Here is a 27,082-nt window from a genome sequence, read left to right on the forward strand (position 1 = left end):
ACTTGGAGTATGCATTGCCAGTAACCTGTTGCTGCAGGCCAGTGCACTACTTTTTGTCATGCTCTTTCTGTCTGCCATAGCTCTTTCTCTTTGCAAGTTAAAAAAAATATATATAAATGCTAGTATGTTTGATATTGGAGCCTGCAGAACCACCCACACTTGCAAGTCCCACACATGATAATAGACCTGATTCTGGCCTCAATGGGAGAAATACATTCTCCTGGTTCTTTTTTTTAAATCCTCCCACTTTCCTCTTAAATGTTGGCATGTATGTGATTTCATGATTACCTGCTTTTCCTGAGTAGCTGAAGAACATGGACAACAATACCACTCCATCACTGTCCTGATTGTGCCTGGCCCTGCCTAAGCGGACACACTCTTTATTTATTAGGCAAGACATCATGCGCTGGTCCAAACCATTCCAGACGCTGACAAGTGTGGCGTCCATAACTCCCTCACATGGCATTCACACATGGGTTACTCTGGGCTGCAAATGCACATTTCAAAACCCTAACAAGTTTGACTTATTTGCACTGTGATTCTTTCTTTTTCATACTACTGTACAGCTCCATTCTAAATGTAACGTCTTTAGAATGGAGCCGTACAGTAGCATAAAAGAGAAAGAATCGCAGTGCAAATAAAGCAAACTTGTTAGGTTTTTGCAGTGTTAAGATGTAAATTGCAAAACCCATAATGTTTGATTTGTTTCCACTGCGAGTCTTTCTCTTTAATACTACTATGTGACTTTGTTAGCTGTATGGTAGTATGAAATAGAAAGTCTTGTAGTGGAAGCAGTGCTTAATTTGAAACTGTGGCTTCCGGTGGGGGGCACCGGCACTTATTTTTGAGGGCCAGCAGTTAGTTTTCTGCATCAGGCATTTACTGCAAGCAAAAGACACATTTCAGAAAGACGAAGGAAGAGAACGACGGAAAAGCTCCACAATGAGAGAAAGCAGAAAGCTTGCAAGAGTGATCTGAAGGGACGGGCAGAGTCTGTAAATGGATTAGCGGTCCAAGAAGGCTTTAGGATTACCGCTGCCTCAGCAGCCACTTGTTTCAGAGAAGAGCTTTATTTACAAATTAAGCACTGAGTGGAGACAAATCAAACTTGATGAGTTTTACAATTTACAATATAACAAATTCAAAAGCCTAACAAGTTTGATTTATTTGCACTTTCTTTTTTATACTAACTACTGTATGACTTTGTTCTAATCATAACGTTTCTTTAGAATGGAGCGGTGCGGTAGTATGAAAGATCGCAGTGCAAATAAATTAAACTTACGTTTTTGCAGTGTTACAATGTAAACTGTAAAATCCATCAAGTTTGATTTGTTTACACTGCGAGCCTTTCTCTTTCATACTACTGTGTGGATTTGTTAGCTTTACAGTAGTATGAAAGAGAAAGACTCGCAGTGGAAACACATCAAACTTGATGGGTTTTACAATTTACAAAGTAACATTGCAAAAACCTAACAAGTTTGATTTGTTTGCACAGTGATGCTTTCTTTTTCATGGTACCATACTGCTCCATTCTAAACATAATGGGCCTGATTCTAACTTTGGAGGACGGTGTTAAACCGTCCCAAAAGTGGCGGATATACCACCTACCGTATTACGAGTCCATTATATCCTATAGAACTCGTAATACGGTAGGTGGTATATCCGCCACTTTTGGGACGGTTTAACACCATCCTCCAAAGTTAGAATCAGGCCCAATGTGTCTTTAGAATGGAGTTGTGCAGTAATATGAAAGAGGAAGAATCGCTGTGCAAATAAATCAAACATGTTAGATTTTTGCAATGTTAGGATGTAAATTGTAAAACCCATCATGTTTGATTTGTTTCCACTGGAAGTCTTTTGCTTTCATACTACCGTGAAAGCATTGCCAATGTTCCCAAGAAATGTGCAGCACCCCTGGTGAGTTCTGACAGAGCACCGGGTTGCTGCGGCGCACACTTTGGAAAACACTGACCTATTTCAAGAAAGCAGTGAGTGTCTGGAACACACGTTTGTCCTTTGTCAGCATAGTGAAAAACACATTGATGAGTCCCTAGCTGTTCAGATAACAGTGGCGGACGGTGACCCTCAACAGTGGAGGGGCATGGAATGGACAGAGAGCCAAATGACGTGACAGGCATTGTAATAAATCACAATGCCTTTAGGCTCAAAGGCCACAGCTCTCATGGCTGAATAACAGATTTAAAACATGCCATGACTGACAGCTCTGGAATTGAGGCTCAAGAAAATGCCAGTTTCTCACAGTGCCTCTCAGTGGGCCAAAAAGATAAGAAAATAAAAAATTCACTTACCTATGAATCTTCTTCCCCCGTTTTCTTCTTCAATGCCATTAGGGTAACAACACCTCATGAAGCCTCAGTCAACCACCTTCTGCAAATCCCGACACCCCTCTCATGGTGTGGCTGAGCAGCTTGAGAGCAGCACCAGGATTGGCTGGAGTGGGCTGCCCCGACGCTCCTTGAGGCACTGGGTGCCTGTGCCTGCTCTCCACCCAGCTGTCTAAGACAGCTAGGTGGAGAGGTTTGCATTGCACATGTCAGGCTGGTCATCTCAAGACAGCCAGTCAAAGTGACGTGTGCAGTGTAAACTTGTGGAGTGAGCGCCACTCCACTGCTGCCAGTCAACAGCAAGGGCCATTCCCACAAACACTGCTGGGCTGGGAGCAGTGAAAAAAATTGTAATTCATTTTATTACCATTTTATTTTTCACCTTTGCTACACTAGCAGTGGGGGGCAAAGCTTCTCTGCCCTAATGGGGGGCCGCCACTGTCAAATAATAAAATGTGGACATCCCAAAATGTGTCTGAGTGCTCTGGCTTTCTACAGGTGCTTGGATTGTCGTGTTGATGTATATATGTGTATAGACAGACAGATAGGTAGAGAGAGAGATAGATATGATAAATATAATTACTGTATATTTTTATCAGTCAGTACTCTATAAGATGCTCATGCAAATTTGCAGTTAGGCCAAGGTGGGAAAAAGATATGGAGGAACAGCTATGGGGCGCATGTGGACCTGATCACTTCAATATAATAGGATGGAGCAAGCAATGCCAGATTTCATCTTGTCCAGTGCAAGTTTCTACACAGAGCATATTTTACCCTGCAGTCCTAAAAAGTATATATCCATCCCAAGTAGATGGTAGTGCAAGATAAGTGGCCATGGACTCCAGGGATGGTCTTTGGACATTTCCTAGCTGAACTGGAGGCATTGGAGGCTGGTTTTGAAAGCCCAGGGCCACTGGTGGTGTCTCTATCACCTTCTGACAATAATGGCAGCAGGCACACAGGACTTCAGAATTGAGGGGGGGAGAGGAAGAGAGGGATGGAGAGAGGTCAGAGAGAGAGAAGGGAGCCAGGACTGAAGGAGAGAGAATGGATAGATGAAGAATGACAGAAAGAGACACCAGTGCTTCCCAAACGTTTTAGAACCATGGTCCAATTTTTAGAAAAAACATTTGTTACCTACCTAGTTTTAATAGACATGAGGGGAGGACGATGTTTAATGTAATAACAGCAATTATTTGTAAACTTTATAACCTTGACCATGCCCTTCGATATCAGACTGTGACCAAGATACTGATCTGCCCATAAAAGTGACAGATGGTGAACTACACTGGAGTCTGGATCAGGAACACTTTTCAGCCTGAGGTTCTGGCCTTTGGCATACATTCACTAAAATCACAAGGCTTCTGAAAAATATTGGTGTTGATCTAGTGATTTTAGCAAATTTGAGAAACCTTTTTTGGTGGCATGGGGTAAGGGCTCATATCCATTTTTTGTGTTGAAATGATGCCCTCTGTTCTATTTTGGATTCCATATATATTTGCAGGTATAGACAGTGTTTATATAGCATGAACACAATTCAAGGGCATTGCAGCAATTTACATGAGCAACAGATTACAATACACAAGGTCAGATTCATTCTATTTTAATCAAGGAATCAAAGGATGTCAATGTCTTGAATCCCACCTGGTTCCCCAGATCCAAGTGGGCAGCTCTGGTCATTAGGCCACATCCATATTTCTCAATTTATGTGTGAAAGTCATACCCAAGTGGTATGGTTGTGCATGTTCGTGTACAAGGATCGCATTGTAATGATCTGCTGAAATGACTTTGTGAAGTCAAAACAAAGCAGCAACAAATACTGAAGGTCACCCACAATCTTGAGTGGGAATATTTGCAAGGGCTTGTTTTAAAACTGGACTTAGGGACATTCTTGATGCACAAACAGGCCTGGTCATTTTATATATTACTTATCTATAGATTAGGATTTAGCAGCTCACCGAAAATAGACTTGCGACCCACCAGTAGGACCTGACCAAAACTTTGAGAAACAAAGAGATAAAGCAATTAGAGGAAAGGAGCGGGATAGATTTTGCCAGGACTGCTTTAGGCTCTCCAGTCTGGCCCTGAGTGTTCCAGATTTTCAATATGTAACCGAAAGAGCCTCTATATTTGGGAGCATACTGCTACACCTACAAGAACCAGTGGGAAAGTAATTAAACTCACTATAAAAGCTGTATTCTCAGATTGCTCCCATGACCAAAGAAAAGAAAAGTATAATGTTTTGTTATGAAAAGACGTCTAGTTTTTGCATTGGCTGCCACCTGGGGGGGCGGGCCTCCTTCAAGATGCATTTAACAGATCTGGAAGAATGGTGGCCTGCTGGTGATGTACGCATAGCTGGGGTGTACTTTGATGACAAGTTGAAGGAGGAGGATATGAGTCGGGAGGGAATTATTTTTGGACCGACTGAGGGTGGGGATGATCATCTGGTATAACACTGATGGATGAGGTGGTGTGTGCGAAGCATTGAGAGATATTGGAGTAGGATTATACCTTATAAATTTACAGAATACGCTACCTACAGCGCTAAATATATACAATAACGTTTACTGAGCTGTGCATGATCCATGTAGTCGCCTACTGCTGTCCCACTGTGTTTTCTATATTTGTATGTTTGGAAACCAATACCGTGTTGTTTAAACTCAAAAAAGATGTCACTGATAGAAGAGAGTAACAAAAAACAGCAGCAATTAAACGTTGACGCAATAGTATTAGATGATTTGTAAATGTTTGTTTCCTTATAGATCTGTTCGCTGGGAGAATGAATTAAGCCACGCCTATTCTAATGCAACTGGACTCACATCTTTACATCCTTCAGCTGAGCTGCACAGCCTATAAATTAATACTATCATTCCCCACACCCTCTAAACAATTTTCCACCCATACAGGTCCCACTCCTTTTCTCAACAATAAATGTGTAACCAGTGTTACGTCTAAGTCCCTCTTGCACTCTAACTTCTGTCTCCTGCCACTTCACTTTGTTTGTCCAGCCTGCCAACTCCAGGATCTGACCTACCCTCTTGCTTCTCCTTCCTCCTCCCTCAATCCCCACTTCCTTCGTTCTTCCTTATGCTTGCCTAACCGAATGGCCATTCTCTGAACCCTCGCACAGACACCAGAACCCGCCCCCCAATGTGCTGTTCTTTCTGTTCTCCCATAACCTCACTTCACAGCCTGTTTCTCCATCTTCCCAGTACCTCCTTCATCTTCTCTAGCTACAGCCTGTTCTCCAGCAGTGATAGTTGCATACCTTCATGATGAAATAACATTCTAACACAATATATCCATCCTTAATCACCCCAATCCCTTTTGTCAGGCAGATGTTCAACATCTCTCTGTTCAGTTCCTTGTGTGCTATGTCGATTGCTGTTGGCTTCCTAGATCTTCTCTGTACCCTTTTGGGAAGCAGTAGTGTCCAATCGGGGCCGTCCTGCCCCACCTTTCATTTACCTTAGTTAAGCCCCTCTTTGTCATTTCTAGCGTATTTAGCCTCTGTCCTCTCCAAGAAGGCAATACTATACCATTTTCCTTCCATGCCACAGCCCACATTTCAGTGCACCATTGTCCCTTCCAGCATACTGCAAAACCTCCACTACCTGATACATCCAAAAAGATCTTCACTGGCCAAGTCACCAGCCTATCCTCGAACCACAATGTTCCACTGTTTAAATGTACATAAATCCCAGCCTTGTTAGTATGCTCTTTCTCACACTGTCCATCATCCTGACCCAGTGGTGTGGCATAGTCGACCATTGCATGGCAAAAGCCAGTTGCTATCAGATATCCTTCTTTGGGCAACCACTTTGCAGGCAAAGCTTAAGTGCCCTAAAACCTACTGTTTCTTTGCATTTCTTTCGGCACACCGCTTCGTATAGCAACTCCCTTGGTTTACCAGTTTATCCACTGTTAGACCTGACTCCATGGTCACTAAGGCGGTGATTCTAACCGCGGCGGGCGGCGGTCGCCGCCCGCCATGCGGTTACCGCCAAATGACCGCACCGCGGTCACAAGACCGCGGCGGCCATTCTGGCTTTCCCGCTGTGCTGGCGGGCGACCGCCAAAAGGCCGCCCGCCAGCACAGCGGGAAAGACCCAGCAACGATGAAGCCGGCTCCGAATGGAGCCGGCGGAGTTGCTGGAGTGCGACGGGTGCAGTAGCACCCGTCGCGAATTTCAGTGTCTGCTAGGCAGACACTGAAATTCTTTTTGGGGCCCTCTTACGGGGGCCCCTGCAGTGCCCATGCCATTGGCATGGGCACTGCAGGGGCCCCCAGGGGCCCCGCGGCACCCCCTACCGCCATCCTGTTCCTGGCGGGAGACCCGCCAGGAACAGGATGGCGGTAGGGGGTGTCAGAATCCCCATGGCGGCGGAGCGCGCTCCGCCGCCATGGAGGATTCTCAAGGGTAGCGGAAAGTCGGCGGTACACCGCCGACTTTCCGTTTCTGGCCGCGGCTGAACCGCCGCGGTCAGAATGCCCAGCGGTGCACCGCCAGCCTGTTGGCGGTGCTACCGCGGTCATTCGCCCTGGCGGTTTTTACCGCCAGGGTTAGAATGACCACCTAAGTCTAATTTGATTGCCAGAAATGTCAGGGACATGGACGGGCCTTCATCCTTTTCCAGTGCTAACAGAAGGCAACATTTGCTAGCCACCGCCACTAACGTATGGAACAGTTTACTGCACTCCCCTGCCACTCCAGCACTGCCTACCATCAAGAAATCATCAAAGCGGTGCAGCATTTGCTCAGACCTTGAGTCCTGTCTCACTACCCACTCCTAAAAAAAGTAAGGAAAATTAAAACACCACAGGTGCCACTGAACACCCTGGGCATTGCTTTATCTACATAGAAATGTCCTTTGAACTGAAGTCCCAAAAACTGGAAATCTTCAGAATGCACAGGCAGTGCCGATTTGACATCAGCCTCTGAAATCTCGTTTTACCAATATCGGCCCAGCCTCCCACCACATGCTCTGAAATGTGCCAACCCAATACCAGCACCCCAATCATTCTCCCCTACACACCTTCCACATGTTCTGCCTTCTGTGGGCATATGGAGCCCTCCTCTTCCCCTCATGCTTTCTGACACTTGCCCTCATTTTCGTACTCTGTGTTTTTCCTACTTTACCTGCACATCTCTGACCTCCTGGGCCACATAGCCCTGTCCGTTTGCCCCACAGAGAGATGTAGCATATGCTGCAGTGCCTCCTCCACGCTTATTATCAGGCTGATGGTATTAGCCGTATGCATCCCTTGCACCTCCATCTCATCTTCTGAGTCGGACAGATGTGGTGATCTTCTTGTATTCCTTGCCACTGCTGTAACCCACACCCTGACCTTTCTATCAAACCTCTCTTCCCTACCTCCACTGAGCTGTGCACCTGTCTATCTTTCAGCCCTTGGCTGTCCATGCCATTGGTTGTCTATCCAACCAATCCCATACTCTTCTCACATCATGCACCTGCTCTATTAAGCCTGTGTCCCACTCTGTAGCCCCTATCACAGATCCTTGGCCTGTGTACCATCACAGCTGTAGATCTGAGGACACGCCTGTGCTCCATTACCCACGTACACCCCCCTGGCACCCACAACAATCTTCTGTGCCCTGAACATCTTTGTCTTGTGCCATTTCTCTCCTTGAGGTAAGGGGTGCCCCTTCCTCCTCTGTCCTTTCTGTCTCCAACCAGGTGGCTGCCCTTTAACGCCCACATTGAGTCCTCATATCGGAAGAGTGTACCCAAGTAAATCTGCCACTCTGATTGGGATTGTGGGCCAGAGACACCTCCTCCATACCTCTTAGAAATCCATTTTGCATTATATCTCAAGTAACTGCGGCTTGGGCTGTAGCCAGGATTACGATGTACCACCAGCCATGCAGGTTCTGTGCTGCCTGTGTTGAGACACATCTATATTGTGCTAGCTTTGTTAATATAGGGAAATAAATTCACTAACTTTGCAATAAACTGGTGTGGTTATTCCTGGCTGAAAGGTCAGGGTTCGCCGAAATGTATTCTGGATTAATTGTTAAATGTTATGTTGTTCAAGGTGTTGCTTATGTTCGTTATTGATTATCGATAAAAGGTGATTGATCGATTAAGAGTACAGAGAGTTCCCACTTAGTCAAAAGATTCATCGACCTAAAGAGCGTCCGAACGCAGGTAAATCGTTACCACGTTCCGCTCTATCAGTAGATGGTAGCAGAGGACGGTTACGTCTTTTGGGACCCTGTACCATTAGAGTACATGGTGTTGGATTAACGGTTACGCATTTGAGGCCTCATTCGGAAAGTTGAATTAGATTTTCTTGGATGAAAATAATTGACAAGATGATGATGGGCTAGGTCCTCCGCGACTTTCCCGGGATCTCGGAGCTGCCTTGCACAGCTCCCACCTCATTCGTACTGTTTTGGTTTCCCATGCACTGTTGGCCTGAACCACTGTATCCAGGGCCATCGCCAATGGACCCCATATCCTCTAATCTGTCCCTCCCACATGCAACTGCTCACTCCACCGTACTTAGGACATTTCCCCAACTTGTGGTTCTGCTAGTAGTGAAGCTTCCAGATAGGACAATCTAGCCCCTTCCTGCCTTCGTTCAAGCCCTCCACTCTCCAAGGGGATTCCCCTAAGGAATAGGTAACCCTCACTCCTTGGAACGACATGGCCCCTAACTATTCTGTGGCTCTTGATTTCTTCCTGTTACCTGGGGAAATGGCTGTGTCAGACAGTGACGGGCCCTCAGACGTAATCGCCTCCCCATTCCTAAGTGTTTGTCATGGAGACCTCCACAATTTCCTCCCCGCAGAGGGGTTTCCACTCTCCCTCTCCATCTGAAGGAGCCCTCCTACTCCAGCATGTGGCTGTTCTCTACATGATGCCTCTGGAGGAGCGCAACTTTTTTGTTTTTAGTTGCATAATCAACACATTTATTAGAAAAGTGTGATTTACATTGTAAATAATAATCATTTATTTTGTAGTAGATGACTGCATTTAGCCATTATGAACCACATCAAGAGTGAGAACGAGCTGTAATATTGCAAAGTAATACCTGGTTGAATAATAATAGTGTGTTTTCCTTAGACTAGCGAAGAGATACTTGCTGGCTTCAAACTGAGAAGATCTTTCTCACCTCTGCTGATCTCCACTTCCAGAGTGCAAAGGCTTTATGCATAAGCATTCACATTCTCTCATCAGAGACCTTTATTGGTTTTCTGAAGCTGACACCTTACTCTTTTTACCTACATAAATGCCCTTTCCCGATCTATACCTGCTTAATTTAGGATAGGGGTTTCCTTTCTGGAACACACTTGTTGCATATTTTGTATTATTTGCGTAATTCTTGTTAATATTCTGTTTTACCTCATTTTGGAATATCGACTCATGGGCTATTTAAACTTGTAATAGAGATGCCTAGCCCCCGAAAACATTATTAATTAATGACTTGATTTAACTAATATTGTTAATAAATCGTTTAAACTTTCTACAGTTCTTTTTGTCATTTCCTGTGGAGCCCTGTTGATCTTCACTGTTCATTAAAATGAATGTCAATGATTGTTCCTAGGACTCTCTCCTCATTGACAAAAATAGTCCACACGATCAATAGCAGGGTTTATATGATGATTATACCCAGCGACTGAAACTTAAAGATTCCCACTGCATTGCCTCCATGCTCCTCTTTGACCCTGGGGAAAGCTACAGGCGAGGAATGGTCTCCGGAAGCAACACAGAAGCTACATATGTAGGTCTAATATCTTGTCCATATGGCCCAGGGGCATTCAGCAAGGGTCAGTGGCGCCCTACCTGCTGCTCATTGGATGTGAAGGCACAGTCATCATCCATCTCGGACGGAGTGCCAGCTTATGACATCCATGTTGCTTCCCTGGTGTGCAACAGGATATTGACCCTGCTGCGCCCTTCATGTGATGATGTAATCATTCCACGCCACCTCTCCTCTAAAAACTCCCTGGGCATAGAGGGTGGTTCCACACCTTCCGCCCAGAGCCCTTCTTGCTCCAGAGATGAAGAAAGAGTGATCAGCTCGTGGTCAAAGCTCATAAGGGAAACCCGATATCTTGCACTGCACCATTTACACTCGTCCTAAAAGTGTGCTGGCACAAACGTGCCTCAGTTTTGCACACTGGGGCACACCTGCACATCTCCTGCCCAGTGCCCTCTGTGAAATACAAGACGTCTTTCGATGCCTTACCTCTATGCAGGTGGAGCTGAACTGTCTCTTTTCGGGCTGGGACCTATAATGATTTGCATGTAGGTGGTTCTTTACTCTAGTGCCACAGACAATGGAATGTGCCTCTGGACGTTACCAGCCATTGAGACTGATTCATTTCCATCCATCCTTTTTGTTGTGTACATGGAATCCTCCAGAGTTTAGCAGACGTTTAGCATTATGTAAGCTGGGCTTGCATTACTAACTGCAGCACCAGGGGAAACTTCTTCACATGCCAGAGCCATGTCTTATGAAAATATCCGACTCAAACTCATGCTCTTAACTTCAGGTGCCATGAAGTGCTCCTCATTCCTATAACAAGTGAGAGAATGTTTTACTAACATCATCTGTATCTTTCCCACCAATGACATACATTCTTTTCATAAGTTCGTCTCTCACGATGACTGGATATTTTACGTGAATGGTATTCATTTCAAAAGCCATTGAATGAATGTCGATCACAGCAGAACAGAATTTCTGGTGAGGCTTTGGCCGGAGGGTTTATTTAGCTCGGGGGCACGGAGGGGACGTATGACAGGAAACAGTAAGAGTTAATTGCGAGTATTTGCTCTTCCTGTTGTTGCCCCCTGTCTTTGACTCTGTTTAACAATGGCTGCCTGCCCTCAGGCGCTCACCCACAAGGATACAAAGTCCCCAGAGGCATGAGGACCTAAGCGCGCCACAGACACGCCACGGATGCAGGAATTATCCCCAATTCATCTTGTACTGAATGACCCAGTACTACATACTTCTTACATCTTAGCTCCGTCTTCCGCTTATTGTGACAGGAAAGCTAAGCTTGATAGAGGTTTGAGCGTTATGGCTTAAAGGCAGAAAATCCACTATGGGTTATGAAGTTAAAGTTTTACCGCTAAACGCCAGATCTTTGGCCCCAGAGTCCACCTGGTACAGATCCCTCCTCTCAGGCTCTGCCAGTCCTACCCTTGGGCAGGTAGAATAAGACTGAAGACGCTGTGGCCGGCGTGGGTGTGTCGGGCTCTCACCCTGGCTGTAACATCCCCTGCTGGCATCAAGGACAAGCCCAAGTCACACGGTTAAAAGGTGAAAGAGCCTTCCTTAAAATGCCTCTTGTCGCCACCCCTCTGAAGTGGAATGATCCAACTGGCAACTCATTTCACACCAAATAAACTGCAACAGGCTCCTCCGCAGATCCTTGAAAAAACCAAACATTTTAGCATAAAGAAACCCAATTACCGCCGGCTCCCCAAAACTGCAAACTGGAATAATCTCGACTGGCCCAGTGGGCCATTTTGAGTCCTGAAGTCTGATGAAGCAGAAAATGAAGGTTTTGATTTATTAACGCATAAACGTAGTGCTGAAATAATCATGTGTGATATTAACCGAACTAATAAAGATTGTACGGGGACAAAATGTGCCCTCAGAGTAGTTTGCCATCATTTATATGCGTGCTTTATATAACGTGGTGTATTAGAATTGCACTAATCCGACATAATCATAAACGTGTGCTACGATTTGCTTGTTTGAAATGTTTTAGCTTAGCATTACTTTAGCGGAGGCTTTGGCCTAGTTGCCTGGTCTCACGGTTTAGATGCTCGTATTTTTCCACTGTGCTATTAAAACGTGTATTCTTGCTTGAAGCTGTACTTTTCCACAGAAACTGTTCACATGCTTATCTTAAAGTTAGTGCCAGCCGGCATATTTTCTCTTTAATTCAAGGTCGACTTGCAGGTGCGGACAATGGAGGCTCTGAGAGTAAGCTAATCGAGAGACAATGTTGCAAATTACGTACCCATCTCCAAGGATAATGTATGCTTAAGTAAAAGCTTGAGAACTGTCGTTTTTGATTGGTCAATTTGAAGCTAACCTATGAACCCACCAATGGAGACCCTACTGGACTTGAACTGTTGTCTATAAAACCCAGGTGCACGAGAGGAAAGCTCTCTCTATCTTCGGACATCCCGCCATTTTGACTTTGTAGCTACTATGGCCCACTTTGCTGCGACGCCATTTTGAGAGACTTTGATGCTTTCTCTAATCGAGAGAAATAGACTTTAATGATTCTTGCCCTAGAGACTTTAACTTTGATTTGCCACTTTGCATGAAGTAGTAGTCTTAACTTGCTGCCGTGAGGCAATTGCCCCGTTCACCCCTGCCCCTTTGTCCCGTCCCATGCTGATCGAGAAACGGTACCTGTGCGACGAAGACTTCATTGATTGCTGATCGGAATTGGTAATTATGAAAGGAAATTGTAAAATTGCATTGTGTTTCTTTTAGGTAACCAACTGCTGATTTTGGTAAGAGCCCTAGTTAGGAGTTTTCCAAATTGATGTTGCCAAATTGTTTTGCATGAAGTCCCACATGCTGATGCTAATTTGAGGTTAGACGAGGATTCCATATGTCGCACGATGCAATTTGAGATCTTGTTATGCTGACTAAATGTACGCAATTAGTTCATTACAGATTATCGTATTAGTGCTTTGCATTGCCATTATCGAATGCCTTGTGATTCAAATGCTTAATAGATTACACTTGTTTCGACGTTATGGACAGCTATTAATGTTCATATATGTCTATCATTTGGTGTTGAGACACATCTATATTGTGCTAGCTTTGTTAATATAGGGAAATAAATTCACTAACTTTGCAATAAACTGGTGTGGTTATTCCTGGCTGAAAGGTCAGGGTTCGCCGAAATGTATTCTGGATTAATTGTTAAATGTTATGTTGTTCAAGGTGTTGCTTATGTTCGTTATTGATTATCGATAAAAGGTGATTGATCGATTAAGAGTACAGAGAGTTCCCACTTAGTCAAAAGATTCATCGACCTAAAGAGCGTCCGAACGCAGGTAAATCGTTACCACGTTCCGCTCTATCAGTAGATGGTAGCAGAGGACGGTTACGTCTTTTGGGACCCTGTACCATTAGAGTAAATGGTGTTGGATTAACGGTTACGCATTTGAGGCCTCATTCGGAAAGTTGAATTAGATTTTCTTGGATGAAAATAATTGACAAGATGATGATGGGCTAGGTCCACCGCGACTTTCCCGGGATCTCGGAGCTTGCGAATGGAAAGAACGGAGGTGTGGAATCAGCGTTGGCGGTACTAGTGATGGTATGAGTGAAGTTAGGGTTTTGCGCTTGCACAGCTTATTGCCGCAGGGTGTGTGAAAAGGTTGCGAGGGTTTTCTTTTTGAGGATAGCGGAGGTGCGACTCCGAGTGTAGAAGTAGTGAAGTCGTCGAACTTCATAGAAATAACGGAGGTGCGGCTCCGAGTGTGAGAGTAGGGAAGTCGTCGAACTTCATGTGCGTCTGGCGCTTTGTGCATAAAAAGGTCCACGTGGTTGTTGTTGTTGAGACGGGCCCTGCGAGGTCAAGAGACTCCGGAGTATGTTGATCCATGTTGTGGTCTGGGCGGTTTAGTAGGTTGATCGGGCGTGGTCAACGAGTGGGTACGTGTGTTAGGGAGTGAAAGAAACTTCGACTTCGGGCTTTGACAAGATTCTAAGTGCACTAGAACAGATCATTGACAAGTTGAGAGTAGGTCTGCGGGTCAGATTTGCTTGCGAACGTGGGGATTGAGAAAGACGGAATAGCGACCGAGGCTGGTGAAAGAGATCGAATAGTGGCCGAGGTTAGTGAAAAGTCCCTAAGGTCCTGAAGCGGTTGTGTTACCCTTCCTGTAGTAAACCGACAGATCTGTTTTACTTTTTGGTAGCTCGCGATATATGCAAAAAGTTGTTACGGGAGGAACTGAGTGAAGGAGGACTAGCCGCGAGGCTTTGTCAGCCGCAGTGTGCGTGAGTGTGACGTCACTAAGAGCCGCGCTGAGATAGGTTGGTTGGAGAGAAGGGTCGCGCACGGATTGGATGCAGTCCGTGGGACTCGGTTGGAAGGGGAAAGGCAAGCGAAGAGTATTCCGGGAATTAAAGTCACCTATTGATTACAAATTTTGTGGAATAACAGTGACCGATTGATTATAAACTTTGTGAATTAAAAGACGAGAAAATGAAATTCCTTAAAGCATTCAGGAGCGCGATGAAGGGAGAGTCATACATTAAAGCGAGCGTAGGAGAGGAAATGCCGCCCGATGGTACACCAGCTTACATTGTAATGGAGGAAAAAGGGGTAGCTCCGTGTCTTTGGCTAAAGCAATGGCACAAGTGGACAGAGAAACATGGGAGCGTAGCATTCCCGATACATGGGACATTCAATATAAGGGTCCTAGAGAATTTGAGATTCACGATGTATGACATGAAGGTGCCTCCAAGGCCAGCACAGTTTGAGGCTCTAGCAATCTGGGAACTCATGGCTAGACAGCAACAGAAAAACAAGTTTGAAACAAGGATGAGGAAGGTAGAAAAGACACTAGCGGATGCTAGGTGGGATAATGCGCAGAAGGTGTGGAGGTCAGATGTATTGCAGGGAATAAAATTGTTCCCCGCAATTACTAAAGATGAAGAGGAGACAGGTAAGAAAGCTACCTGTAAGACAGACAGGAAATGTTCCAAGGATAGAGAGAACGAGGAAAAGTTGAGAAGAGAAGAGGAGTTAGAGGATGAGGAGTTGATAATGCAATTGCTGAATGACCGTCCACCACCTTATGCGGAAAATGGACAAGGTCCAAGTACCAGTTCTGCCCCTCCGGCATTGGTACAGGACAGTGAAAAGCAGAATCCAGGAGCACCATCGGGATCTAAGGATCCGAGTTTACTGCTCACCCCACAGGTACCGCAGATTAGGAGAATGTATCCGGATGTGCCCGTGTTGAAACCAGCGGAAAATTATCAGCCGCAGATGCCAGGGTACTACAGCAGTGATACCAGTGGAGGAATGATTCTAGATCCGACCGTAAGGGGCGTACAGAATGGTTACAACCCAACAATGGCACAAGCTGAATCAACTCAGTTTATGATGCCTCAAAAGCAGATGCAGGGAGGAAATGTTCATGCTCAAATGACGGGGAGTCAGATGGGCATGCCGGCAATGATGGCCCATAATATGGGGATGAACATGCCTCAGAATATGGGATATGGACAAAATCCAGATGCAATATCACTGCCCATTACCGTAGGTCCAGTGGTACCTCTGTATAGTCAGCCTAACTTAGGCATGAGCAGTCAGGGACCAATGCTGCAGAATGGGACAGAAAGAAGGTGCATAGAAAACACTCCAGGGATAACCCCGATAGCGACTCAGCCAAATGGGTCTGGGTCCTTGATGGAGTTTAGTCCCGTATGTGCTCAGTCAACACTGGTGAGGTCGAGCCCCCCACTAATAATACCATTAACATCAAACACTGAAAAGTTGCCGCAACCATCGATGGCAGTCGATGTGAATGCTACACTGATGGGGGTAAATGCGCAACAGCTGACACAGTGGTTCAACAGTTTAAATTCCACACAAAGTTCAGACAGTGGGAAAGGAGACGATTACTTGAGCAGGATGAGGCTGAACATGGAAGCACAAGAATTGGTGGAAGGGAATATGGGTGTGAACAGGTTAGAATCCTACACGGAAGAGGAATTGAGGTATCTATGTCCAAAAATCACGAAAGAGGTAAACAAGGTACATAAAAGTTTGCAGGAAGTAGCAGACAGGAACGGGATTGACATAGGCAAGACGAAACACTTGAGCAGGAGCTATAGGTTGGATTTTGGGACCGCAGATTTTGAACACATGAGATCAGCAGGCATGAAGGCACACCTTAGAGAATTGTTGCAGAGTGCCCAAGTGTGGAGGTGCTTAGACAAGTGGGAAAGCAGATGGGTAAAGAGGAAGGATAAGAGGAGGGACAGTGCCACAGAGCACAATGAGAAAAGACCGCAGAGCAGCGAGACCGTAACCATGTTACCCATGAGGGAGACAGCAGGGGGAAAATTAATACATGTACCATGGCACAGGAGCGATATTCAGTCTTTTACGAACGATTTTCCCAAACTGAGGGAGAAGCCGATCGAATGGTATCAACAGACTGATAGGTTTGTGAAGCTTGCCAAATGTCTCTGGGAAGACCTGAACACTTTATTTGAGATTGTGGTTCCGGCAGATTTGTGGGAGGATTGCAAAAGAGCTGTAGGTTGGCCGACAAGTGAACCAGAGAGAGACAGGGAGACGGGTGCACCATCACCTATGGTGATGTGTCTGTACTATAAGGTGATTGAGCATTTGAAGACAAAGGTTGCCGCGAAAAATGTGGATTGGCAGAAAATTGATCGAACTGCCCAAGAGGCTAAATAATCGATTCATAGTTACTATGAGAGGTTGTTGACGGCGTTCAAGAATTACAGTGGCACGGAAGCAATTGAGGCGAAAGATATGCTTCATTTTGTGTTCAGATTTGTGGAAGGGCTGAAACCAGAGATAAGTCAGATGATAAAATCGCATTTGATCTGCTGGCAGTCGAAACCGATTGATGAAGTCTTGACTTATGCGAAATACTGTAGCGACGAAATTGAGGTGAAACAGAAAAGGCTGAAAGAGAAGGTGATGATGATGCAGCTTAAGGTCGGCTCAGACAGGCTTGCAAGGTCTGCAAGGACTGCAAGGGTTGCCAGGGATGCAAGGGTTCCAACAGCAGGTACCGCAACAGCAGCCGCAGTTGCAGGGAAACATGGCGTTTCAGCAACAGCAGCCGCAGTTGCAAGGAAACATGGCATTCCAGCCACAGGCCAGAGGCAGAGGTAGAGGAGGTTTTGTGAATAATGGTCCGGATTTGAACACTGTTGTGACGGGTGTGCAGGCAATGAAAAAGGTGATGCCGTGTCACGTGTGCGGAAACGTAGGTCATTGGAAACGCGAGTGCCCGATGGTGGTGCAGGAAGGTGCAGGTGCAGGTGTAGGTGTTGGTCAGCAAAATAATGATGTCAATGCATTTCAGACAATGAGAGGACCGAAAATGAGAGGTCCAAACACAAATTTTCAGACCATAAATCAATTGCAGGGATTACAACCTATGCAGCCGCAGCAGATGCAGATGCCCCGTGTGCAGATGACGCAGATGCAGCCGATGCAACAGCAGTTATCTATGGTACCTAATCAGCAAATGCAAATACCTTTGGCACCAATGAGTCAGCAGCAAGTGATGGTTCCTCCACAGGTAACGGGTCAGGTAATGAGTACAAACGGCACAGTACAACAGTTCCAATTACACAGTGAGAGTGGAATAAACAACGTATGGGAGAGTGAAAGTTCAGGAGAAGAAGGAGACTGTGTGCTTGCGGCATCCTTGGAAGTCGATCAAAGGGGTCCGTACGTAGAGGGAAGAGTAATGGGTCATCGTGTTTCATTCTTGGTTGACACGGGAGCCACACGTTCAACTGTTAAGAGCAATGAAGTACCAAATTTGCCACTCTCAGGGAGGACAGTTCAAGTGGTGGGAGTAGCAAACAGGCATCTGACGAACCCAATAACAGATCCGGTACCAGTCAACATTGGTAACTATCAAGGGGTACATCAGTTTGTGGTGTGTGACTCAAGCCCGATAGCACTGTTAGGAAGAGACCTATTGTGTAAATTGGGTTGCTCGATCATGTGTTCAAACGAAGGAATAACAATAGAGATGAGCAATGATGGGGAAGACGAGGACAGTGTAGAGGGGGATGAGATAGAAACAGTCGACGAAGAGTATCCTCTGATTTGTCTTTTACCGATGATAACTGAAGAAGATATCCCAGCAGAATTACGGGAGACAGTCGGAAAGGAAGTGTGGGACATGACAGGGAAAGAGGTGGGATTGATGAAAGGAGTGGAACCAGTAAAAGTGATGATAAAGCCCAATGCGATCTTTCCCCAGACCCCACAATACCACATGCCACAAGATACCCTCATGAAAGTTGCCCAACTTATTGACGAATTCGTATAGCAGGGAGTACTAAAAGAAGTATTAAGCAGCCCATGTAATTCACCGATAATGGGACTAATAAAGCCAAGTGGGAAAGTCCGACTTGTGCAGGATTTGAGGAAAATAAATGACATCATAATCAAGTGCTGCCCTGTCGTACCGAATCCAGCTGTGATAATGTTTCAGATCCCTTGTGAAGCTGAGTGGTTCTCAGTCATCGATTTGTCACAAGCATTCTTTTCTGTGCCTCTTCATGAGGACAGCCAATTCCTCTTTTGTTTCAAATTCCTAGACAGAGTGTACAGTTGGTGTCGAATTCCTCAGGGGTTTTCTGAGTCACCGTCGATATTCAATCAAGTCCTAAAGAAAAATTTGGAAGAGTTAGAGTTGCCATTCGAGTCAACCCTAGTACAGTACATTGATGACTTACTGGTTGCATAAAAGACAGAAAGTGGCTGCACAGCTGATACCATTGCTCTGTTGAACCATTTGGGAGGGAATGGACACAAGGTGTCTCCTTCCAAACTGCAGTTCTGTCAGAAGAAAGTGAAATACTTGGGTCACCAAATAGAAAAAGGGTCACGGAAAATAATGAAGGAAAGAATTACCAGTGTACTTCAAATGAGTCCACCAAAGACAAGGAAGGAGGTGAGGAAGTTTTTGGGAATGGTGGGATACTGTCGCCAGTGGATTCCCAACTTCTCGTCTCTAGCGAAGCCTTTGCTGAAATTGACCCAGAAGGATGCCTTGGATCAGATCGAACTGAAAGGGGATGAGATGGATGCTTTTGTTGAATTAAAGGAGTGCATGTGTAGGGCTCCAGCTTTAGGTATGCCTGATTACACGAAGCCTTTCATATTGTTTTGTCATGAACGTGATGCATGTTCTTTGTCTGTCTTGACTCAAGCCCATGGTGGCATAAACAGACCAGTAGCGTATTTTTCAGCTACTCTGGATCCGGTTGCAGCAGCACTCCCAGGGTGTTTGCGCGCCGTAGCAGCAGTTGGTATCAGCCTCACTCAGAGTGAAGGAATAGTGATGGGACACCCAGTAACAGTCATGGTCCCTCACTCAGTTGAGATACTTTTGACCCGCTCCCGAACGCAGCACATGACTGGAGCAAGACTCACAAGGTATGAAACGACTATTCTGGGCTCACCGAATGTGCAGCTGAATAGGTGCACCACGTTGAATCCAGCTACCTTGCTTCCTGGAGAAAATGCTGAAATTGAGAACGCTGAAGACGTCGAGCATGACTGCCTTCAGGTGACTGAATTTTGCACAAAACCCCGACCGGATATCAAGGATACAAAACTTGATGAAAATGACCAAATTCTTTTTGTTGATGGTTCATGTCTAAGAGATGGGGTGGGAATTTTGAAAGCAGGATATGCTGTATGTACTGTGACAGGGGTCTTGGAAGCGGGATGGCTCCAAGGAGTCTATTCTGCACAAGTAGCAGAACTTGTAGCCCTTACTAGAGCATGTCAATTGTCTGCATTGATGAAAGTCACCATTTACACTGATAGCCAATACGGGTTTGGGATTGTGCATGACTTTGGACAACTATGGTCACAGAGAGGTTTCCTGACTTCTTCAGGATCCCCAGTGAAAAATGGGGAGAGAATAAGGGAGTTGTTACATGCCATTCAAGTGCCAGCTGAAGTTGCAGTGGTAAAGTGCAGTGCTCACACGAAGGGTCAGGACTATGTGTCTCTGGGAAACGCCTATGCAGATCAAGTCGCAAGATTTTGTGCCTTGAACTGTATACTGTTAAGGGAGGATTGGAATACAATAAGTGAACCAGAACTCGAACCAGCCGAAGCATTTGCCTTGAAGGTCGTAGATACAATAGAAGAACTAAAAGCACTACAAAGTAATGTCAGGGAGGATGAAAGAGATTCCTGGATTAAATCACAATGTATAAAGAGACAAGACGAGCTATGGGTTTCACATGAGGGAAAATTTGTTCTGCCAAATAGTCTCTTATCACAGCTTGCGCGGTTCTATCATGGGCAAGCTCACCTAGGGAGAGATGCCATGATAAGATTGTTCAAAACTGATTGGTTTAACCCCAGATTTCGTCAAGCTGCAGAAGCAGTTTGCCATTGATGTGTCACTTGCCAACAGATGAACCCAGGAAAGGGGACGGTTGTGAACGCGAGTCACATTGGTAGGGCAAGCGGTCCTTTTAGCCGTATGCAGATGGACTTCATTGAGATGCCTGTGCATGGAGGTTTAAGATATGTGTTGGTGATTGTGTGCATTTTTAGTCATTGGATTGAGGCATACCCCACACGTAGAAACGACAGCCTTACAGTTGCCAAGCTATTATTGAGGGAGTTAATACCACGTTTCGGATTCCCGATCTCTTTAGAATCGGATAGGGGAAGTCACTTCAACAACGAGGTGATGAAGTTACTTTGCGAAGCACTGAACATTGAGCAAAAGCTGCACTGTAGCTATCGCCCTGAAGCATCAGGACTGGTGGAGCAGATGAATGGTACGCTGAAATCGAGAATGGCAAAAATATGTGCATCAACAAATTTGAAATGGCCTGACGCATTGCCCTTAGTGCTAATGTCAATGAGAAACACTCCGGATAGAAAAACTGGATTGTCTCCGCACAAAATTCTCATGGGCAGGGCTATGAGACTTCCTGCAGTTCCCGCAAACATGCTTTTGAATATTACAGATGATATGGTGTTAGACTACTGCAAAGGTCTGGCTGACGTGGTTCGCTCTTTCTCTCACCAGGTGGAAGCGACCACCTTGCCACCGATCCAAGGTCCAGGACACGCACTGAAAGCAGGTGACTGGGTCGTGATAAAGAAGCACGTGAGGAAGTCGTGTCTGGAACCCCGTTGGAAAGGCCCTTTCCAAGTGATCCTGACGACAACTACCGCTGTGAAGTGCGCGGGGGTTCCCAACTGGATTCACGCCAGTCATACAAAGAAGGTGTTGTGTCCCACAGATGAGGAAGTTGAAGCGCTGAAACTACCAGTGCCTGATAAAACAGTGCCGAGTGCTGAGACAGAACAAAAGCGAACTGAAAGCGAACAAGCAACAGCAGGAGAAAAGGAAATATTATTGGAGAACGAAGAGTCTGACTCGCTTGGGGAAGACCAAGGAGAAAGTTCAGACAGCGACGACGAAGCTGCAGGTGACAAAGAGCCTGAAGCAGCTGAGGGTAGCAAAAAGCCTGAAGCAGCTGAAGGTGACAAGGAACCTGAAGCAGCTGAAAGTGATACTGAGCCTGAAGAAAGTAACGGTGACGAAGGGCTCGAAGAGAGTGAGAAAGCAGGAGAGCCTGAGCAGAAGGGGACTTTTTCAGAAACAGACGATACAGAAAAAGAAAAGGAAAACGTGACTGATTCCCCTGAAGGTGGGGACAAAGAAGAGCAGAACGAAAGAGCTCAAACCTCTACAGAAAGGATCGCAGGTCCATCAAACGGACACGGTGCAAAAAGAAGACTAAGTATCTCACCGATAAAAGAAAAGGGTAAAGAAGGTTTGAACGAAGGAGGAAGGCCAAAAGTGAAAGAGAAAAGAAAGGAAGTGGCTCTCGTGGAACAATCGTCAAGTGAAGAAAAAGACTTGGCGAAGGAGGAGAGTGCCAGCGAAGCAGAATCGAAAAGAGAAGCAAAATTGAAAAGGAAAAGGATACCAAACAGGAGGTATTCCGGTCCTGAATGGGCATATGCAGTAAACGATGATTGGACTGATGAGTTTGTATCTCTAAGCATCGAGAACGAAGAAGAAGAAGAGATACCAATAGAAAAGAAAAGTTTCATAGACTCTGTTGATTGAAACGGTAGTAAATAGTATTGCTTGCTGCAATCTAACGTGAGACAAACAACCAGCTGAGACATTGCTAAACCAAATTGAGACAAATGCTGCTAACCGATAAGTGACTGGCCTTTTGAAGAAGACGGTGTGAACATTGTGCTCGTTCAGCTTTGTAACTGAATTGCTAAGTAGTTTCATTTATAAGTGCTTCTAGCTCTCTGATTCTATACAGATCATGCCTAGGTACGCTATGCAGAATAATAGAAAGAAATATTGTAAATACGTGTGTATAGGCTTGGTACTAACATGTGTACTAATAATAATGGCAATTGTGTTTGGGATGCATGGAAAGGGTGAGAATAAGACTATTGCTGCTTCTACTATTGTTCCTGTTACTGTCACTGAACTAACACCATTGAAAAGATTAGCAATGGATGAGAGGCTCTTGCACGATAAGAAAGAGCTTTCGTATAACGTTTTCTATCGCTTACTAACAGAGTATGTTGAGACTATGGATGCGAAAGATTGTTATGTGTGTACCCAGATACCGACATCAGTAAAGGAAGGGGTGACTTATCACCACATGCCTCTTACATATGGGATTACATGTAGTATAGTAATGTCTAGGTTTTATGGTCAATCTAATATACAGTATTTTTTCTCAAATTATGATGTTACCTTTGCTTATGTTCCTATAATAGCGCAGCTAAGCGAGACTGCTAAATATTGGGATTACAAAATTATGAGGGACTTTTTCGAGCCAATGCAACCTTTTGAAACGGCTCATGCTCATAGGGAGAACCTTACTTGCTCCGTCTCTGCTGTAGAAATAAGCTTTTTAGATCGCACAGATGATAGAAGGGCTCAAATGAAAGCGAAATTAGAAAAGGAGCTATACAAGAGGACTTCAGTAGATAATTATGATTTTGCTGCTATAAAGACACAAGGGAAAATTGCTTTAGATGCTTGGCATGTAGGGAAGTTTTGTATATATCGAGGTGAATCTTACTATGATAATATTTTTGTAGGAGCGAGTGAATGCAAACATACGTTTATTTTTAAGGCCAAATGGACATTCATGATGGACGGACTTGACCCTGTCATTCCAGGGGTGTATTATATTTGTGGGCATAATGCCTATTATCGTCTTCCAAAGGGATGGTGGGGGAGATGTTATTTGGGTATAGTGTTTCCAAAGGTTTATCAACTGGATGACATATCGATGATTGAAAAGACACCTGGATCCCATCGTATCCAGAAAAGAGAGACCGCAGCTGCTGTGGTAGGCGATATATTTGGAGCTATGATTCCTTCATTGGGAGTTGTGCTGAATTCCATCAAAATAAGGAAGTTGTCTACTATAGTGGATAACATGCTGACAAAATTTTCAGGTGCTATAATCCTGATGGATGCTGAACTTGCAGCAGAAAGAGCTATGACTCTTCAAAATAGGCTTGCTTTAGACATTCTTTTAGCAAAGGATGGAGGCGTTTGCAAAATGATTGGTGCACGTCACTGCTGCACCTATATACCTGATAATAGTGTGAAAATTAAAACTATGCTTGCTAATCTAACAAAAGAAAGTGCAGATTTGAAAGAACTGAAAGAACCAGGAGTGTGGGAGAAGGTTGGAAAGGGACTTGCTTCAGTGGGACATTGGATTGGGGGAATTTGGAATGGAATATTATTGAAAATAATAGAAGGAATATTAATAGTGATAATTTGTGTATTTGGAATTTGGGGAATAAAAAGGGGAATAATAATGATTATGGAAAGAATTAAAAGAAGAAAGGAGGAGAAAATAATGAAAAGAATGGCAGAAGAATATAAAGCACAAACTAGGGGAACTAAAAGGAAAAGGGAGCTGACAGAATTTTAAGGGGATAAAATGTGTGGGCTAAATTTGTGTGATGACAAGTAGTCATCAGAGGAGGGATTGATGAAGCAGAAAATGAAGGTTTTGATTTATTAACGCATAAACGTAGTGCTGAAATAATCATGTGTGATATTAACCGAACTAATAAAGATTGTACGGGGACAAAATGTGCCCTCAGAGTAGTTTGCCATCATTTATATGCGTGCTTTATATAACGTGGTGTATTAGAATTGCACTAATCCGACATAATCATAAACGTGTGCTACGATTTGCTTGTTTGAAATGTTTTAGCTTAGCATTACTTTAGCGGAGGCTTTGGCCTAGTTGCCTGGTCTCACGGTTTAGATGCTCGTATTTTTCCACTGTGCTATTAAAACGTGTATTCTTGCTTGAAGCTGTACTTTTCCACAGAAACTGTTCACATGCTTATCTTAAAGTTAGTGCCAGCCGGCATATTTTCTCTTTAATTCAAGGTCGACTTGCAGGTGCGGACAATGGAGGCTCTGAGAGTAAGCTAATCGAGTGACAATGTTGCAAATTACGTACCCATCTCCAAGGATAATGTATGCTTAAGTAAAAGCTTGAGATCTGTCGTTTTTGATTGGTCAATTTGAAGCTAACCTATGAACCCACCAATGGAGACCCTACTGGACTTGAACTGTTGTCTATAAAACCCAGGTGCACGAGAGGAAAGCTCTCTCTATCTTCGGACATCCCGCCATTTTGACTTTGTAGCTACTATGGCCCACTTTGCTGCGACGCCATTTTGAGAGACTTTGATGCTTTCTCTAATCGAGAGAAATAGACTTTAATGATTCTTGCCCTAGAGACTTTAACTTTGATTTGCCCCTTTGCATGAAGTAGTAGTCTTAACTTGCTGCCGTGAGGCAATTGCCCCGTTCACCCCTGCCCCTTTGTCCCGTCCCATGCTGATCGAGAAACGGTACCTGTGCGACGAAGACTTCATTGATTGCTGATCGGAATTGGTAATTATGAAAGGAAATTGTAAAATTGCATTGTGTTTCTTTTAGGTAACCAACTGCTGATTTTGGTAAGAGCCCTAGTTAGGAGTTTTCCAAATTGATGTTGCCAAATTGTTTTGCATGAAGTCCCACATGCTGATGCTAATTTGAGGTTAGACGAGGATTCCATATGTCGCACGATGCAATTTGAGATCTTGTTATGCTGACTAAATGTACGCAATTAGTTCATTACAGATTATCGTATTAGTGCTTTGCATTGCCATTATCGAATGCCTTGTGATTCAAATGCTTAATAGATTACACTTGTTTCGACGTTATGGACAGCTATTAATGTTCATATATGTCTATCATTTGGTGTTGAGACACATCTATATTGTGCTAGCTTTGTTAATATAGGGAAATAATTTCACTAACTCTGCAATAAACTGGTGTGGTTATTCCTGGCTGAAAGGTCAGGGTTCGCCGAAATGTATTCTGGATTAATTGTTAAATGTTATGTTGTTCAAGGTGTTGCTTATGTTCGTTATTGATTATCGATAAAAGGTGATTGATCGATTAAGAGTACAGAGAGTTCCCACTTAGTCAAAAGATTCATCGACCTAAAGAGCGTCCGAACGCAGGTAAATCGTTACCACGTTCCGCTCTATCAAGTCTAATTGATATACCTGACTTTCAGAGCTCACCTGCATCCACCTCCAAAGTCTGCTCGCGTTTTTTGTCATTAAACCAGCCTGGGATCTCCACGCGACAGCAGTACGTCGCCGTGTCTGAGAAATTCACATCCTCAATAGTCAGAGACACGTCCCCCTCTGCAATGTTCCCTTTCATCTGGTATCTGGCGGATTTACTCCATGTCACCTTCCGACCATCGGTGCGAAGGATTTCAGTGTCGCACCCCGAATAAGGGCAGTGTTTACGTCCCCAGCACATGGAGGTGACGTCCGCGGATGCTGTAAGAGGGTATGTGCAGTGCAATGTGACAGGCCGCCCCACAACTCCTCGCACCACTGACCCCGAAACAGGGATTCCTGCAAAACAGATGCAATAATGAAGGATTAGAGGGGTTGGCTCATAGCGATAAGCGATACTAGAGAAATACATGATAACTAAATTTAGTCACTCCATTTGCAAAGGGTACCGAGAGACCTTTCTCCTTTCCTGCAACTATTTGATTGCAATCACCCAAATATAGGCCAAGGACTGTAAATTGTTATCCATCTGAAGATGATGCATAAACCATGAAAACTAGAAGATACCCTTTATGTAGATCAGGGCATACTTTGTCACTGTTGTCTCCAGAACAGTGGCCATGTCAAATGCTGTGTCATATCCTGGGATTGTGTTAGATGAATTTGTAGGATGAATGATATTGACGCCAAACTATGGAATTCATTACCCCCACCTATATGATCCACAGATAACTATCTTGTCTTCAGAAGACTACTCAAGAGTTGGCTCTTTTCTTCATAACCACCACATTCAAACAGCTATGAACTGCATATGTTTGATAAATATTTTTCATCTTATGTGTATATTCTAGTTACATATTTTCTAAAGAACTATATATATCGCCACTATGTCATAACAATAAACTACACACATACTCTTTAAACCTGTTTAATGTATATTTACTCACAGTTTAAATATGTATGTACATACATGTGTGTATATGTGTGTGTATTCATGTGGGTATGTATGTGTCTACCTATCACCATGTCATGTCTCTTATCAATCTATCCTCCATTCCCACTCTGACTCATCACAAATCCACTCTACTACTTTCATCCCCTAAATAACCCTGCCTAAGCTCTTCCCTCCACTTCCACATCTAACTCACCCAAACCTCAGTTTACTACCATGATCTCCCAAACAACCCTACTAAATTCTCCCTCATTTATCTCACCTTTAACTCATCCAAAACCCCTAGTGCTACTATGATCTTCCTAACTCTCTCAACAGACTCTTCCCTCCTCCATCCCCCCTTTACTCATCCCAAGCCTAAATCCTATTACTATATACTCCCAATT

The 27,082-nt window shown here is 44.5% G+C and overlaps 1 protein-coding gene across 1 annotated transcript in view; it reads right to left on the reverse strand.

Moving 5' to 3' along the window:
* Positions 1-27,082, reverse strand: part of LOC138245756 (hepatitis A virus cellular receptor 1 homolog) — a 133,422-nt gene that overhangs the window by 83,534 nt on the left and 22,806 nt on the right. Inside the window, exon 2 of the mRNA XM_069199637.1 lies at positions 25,739-26,083. Within this exon, the coding sequence (XP_069055738.1) occupies positions 25,739-26,083 (345 nt within the window). The remainder of the gene's footprint in view (positions 1-25,738; positions 26,084-27,082) is intronic.

Source organism: Pleurodeles waltl, chromosome 7 (genome assembly GCF_031143425.1).
Source record: "Pleurodeles waltl isolate 20211129_DDA chromosome 7, aPleWal1.hap1.20221129, whole genome shotgun sequence".
In the NCBI taxonomy this organism is placed as follows: domain Eukaryota; kingdom Metazoa; phylum Chordata; class Amphibia; order Caudata; family Salamandridae; genus Pleurodeles; species Pleurodeles waltl.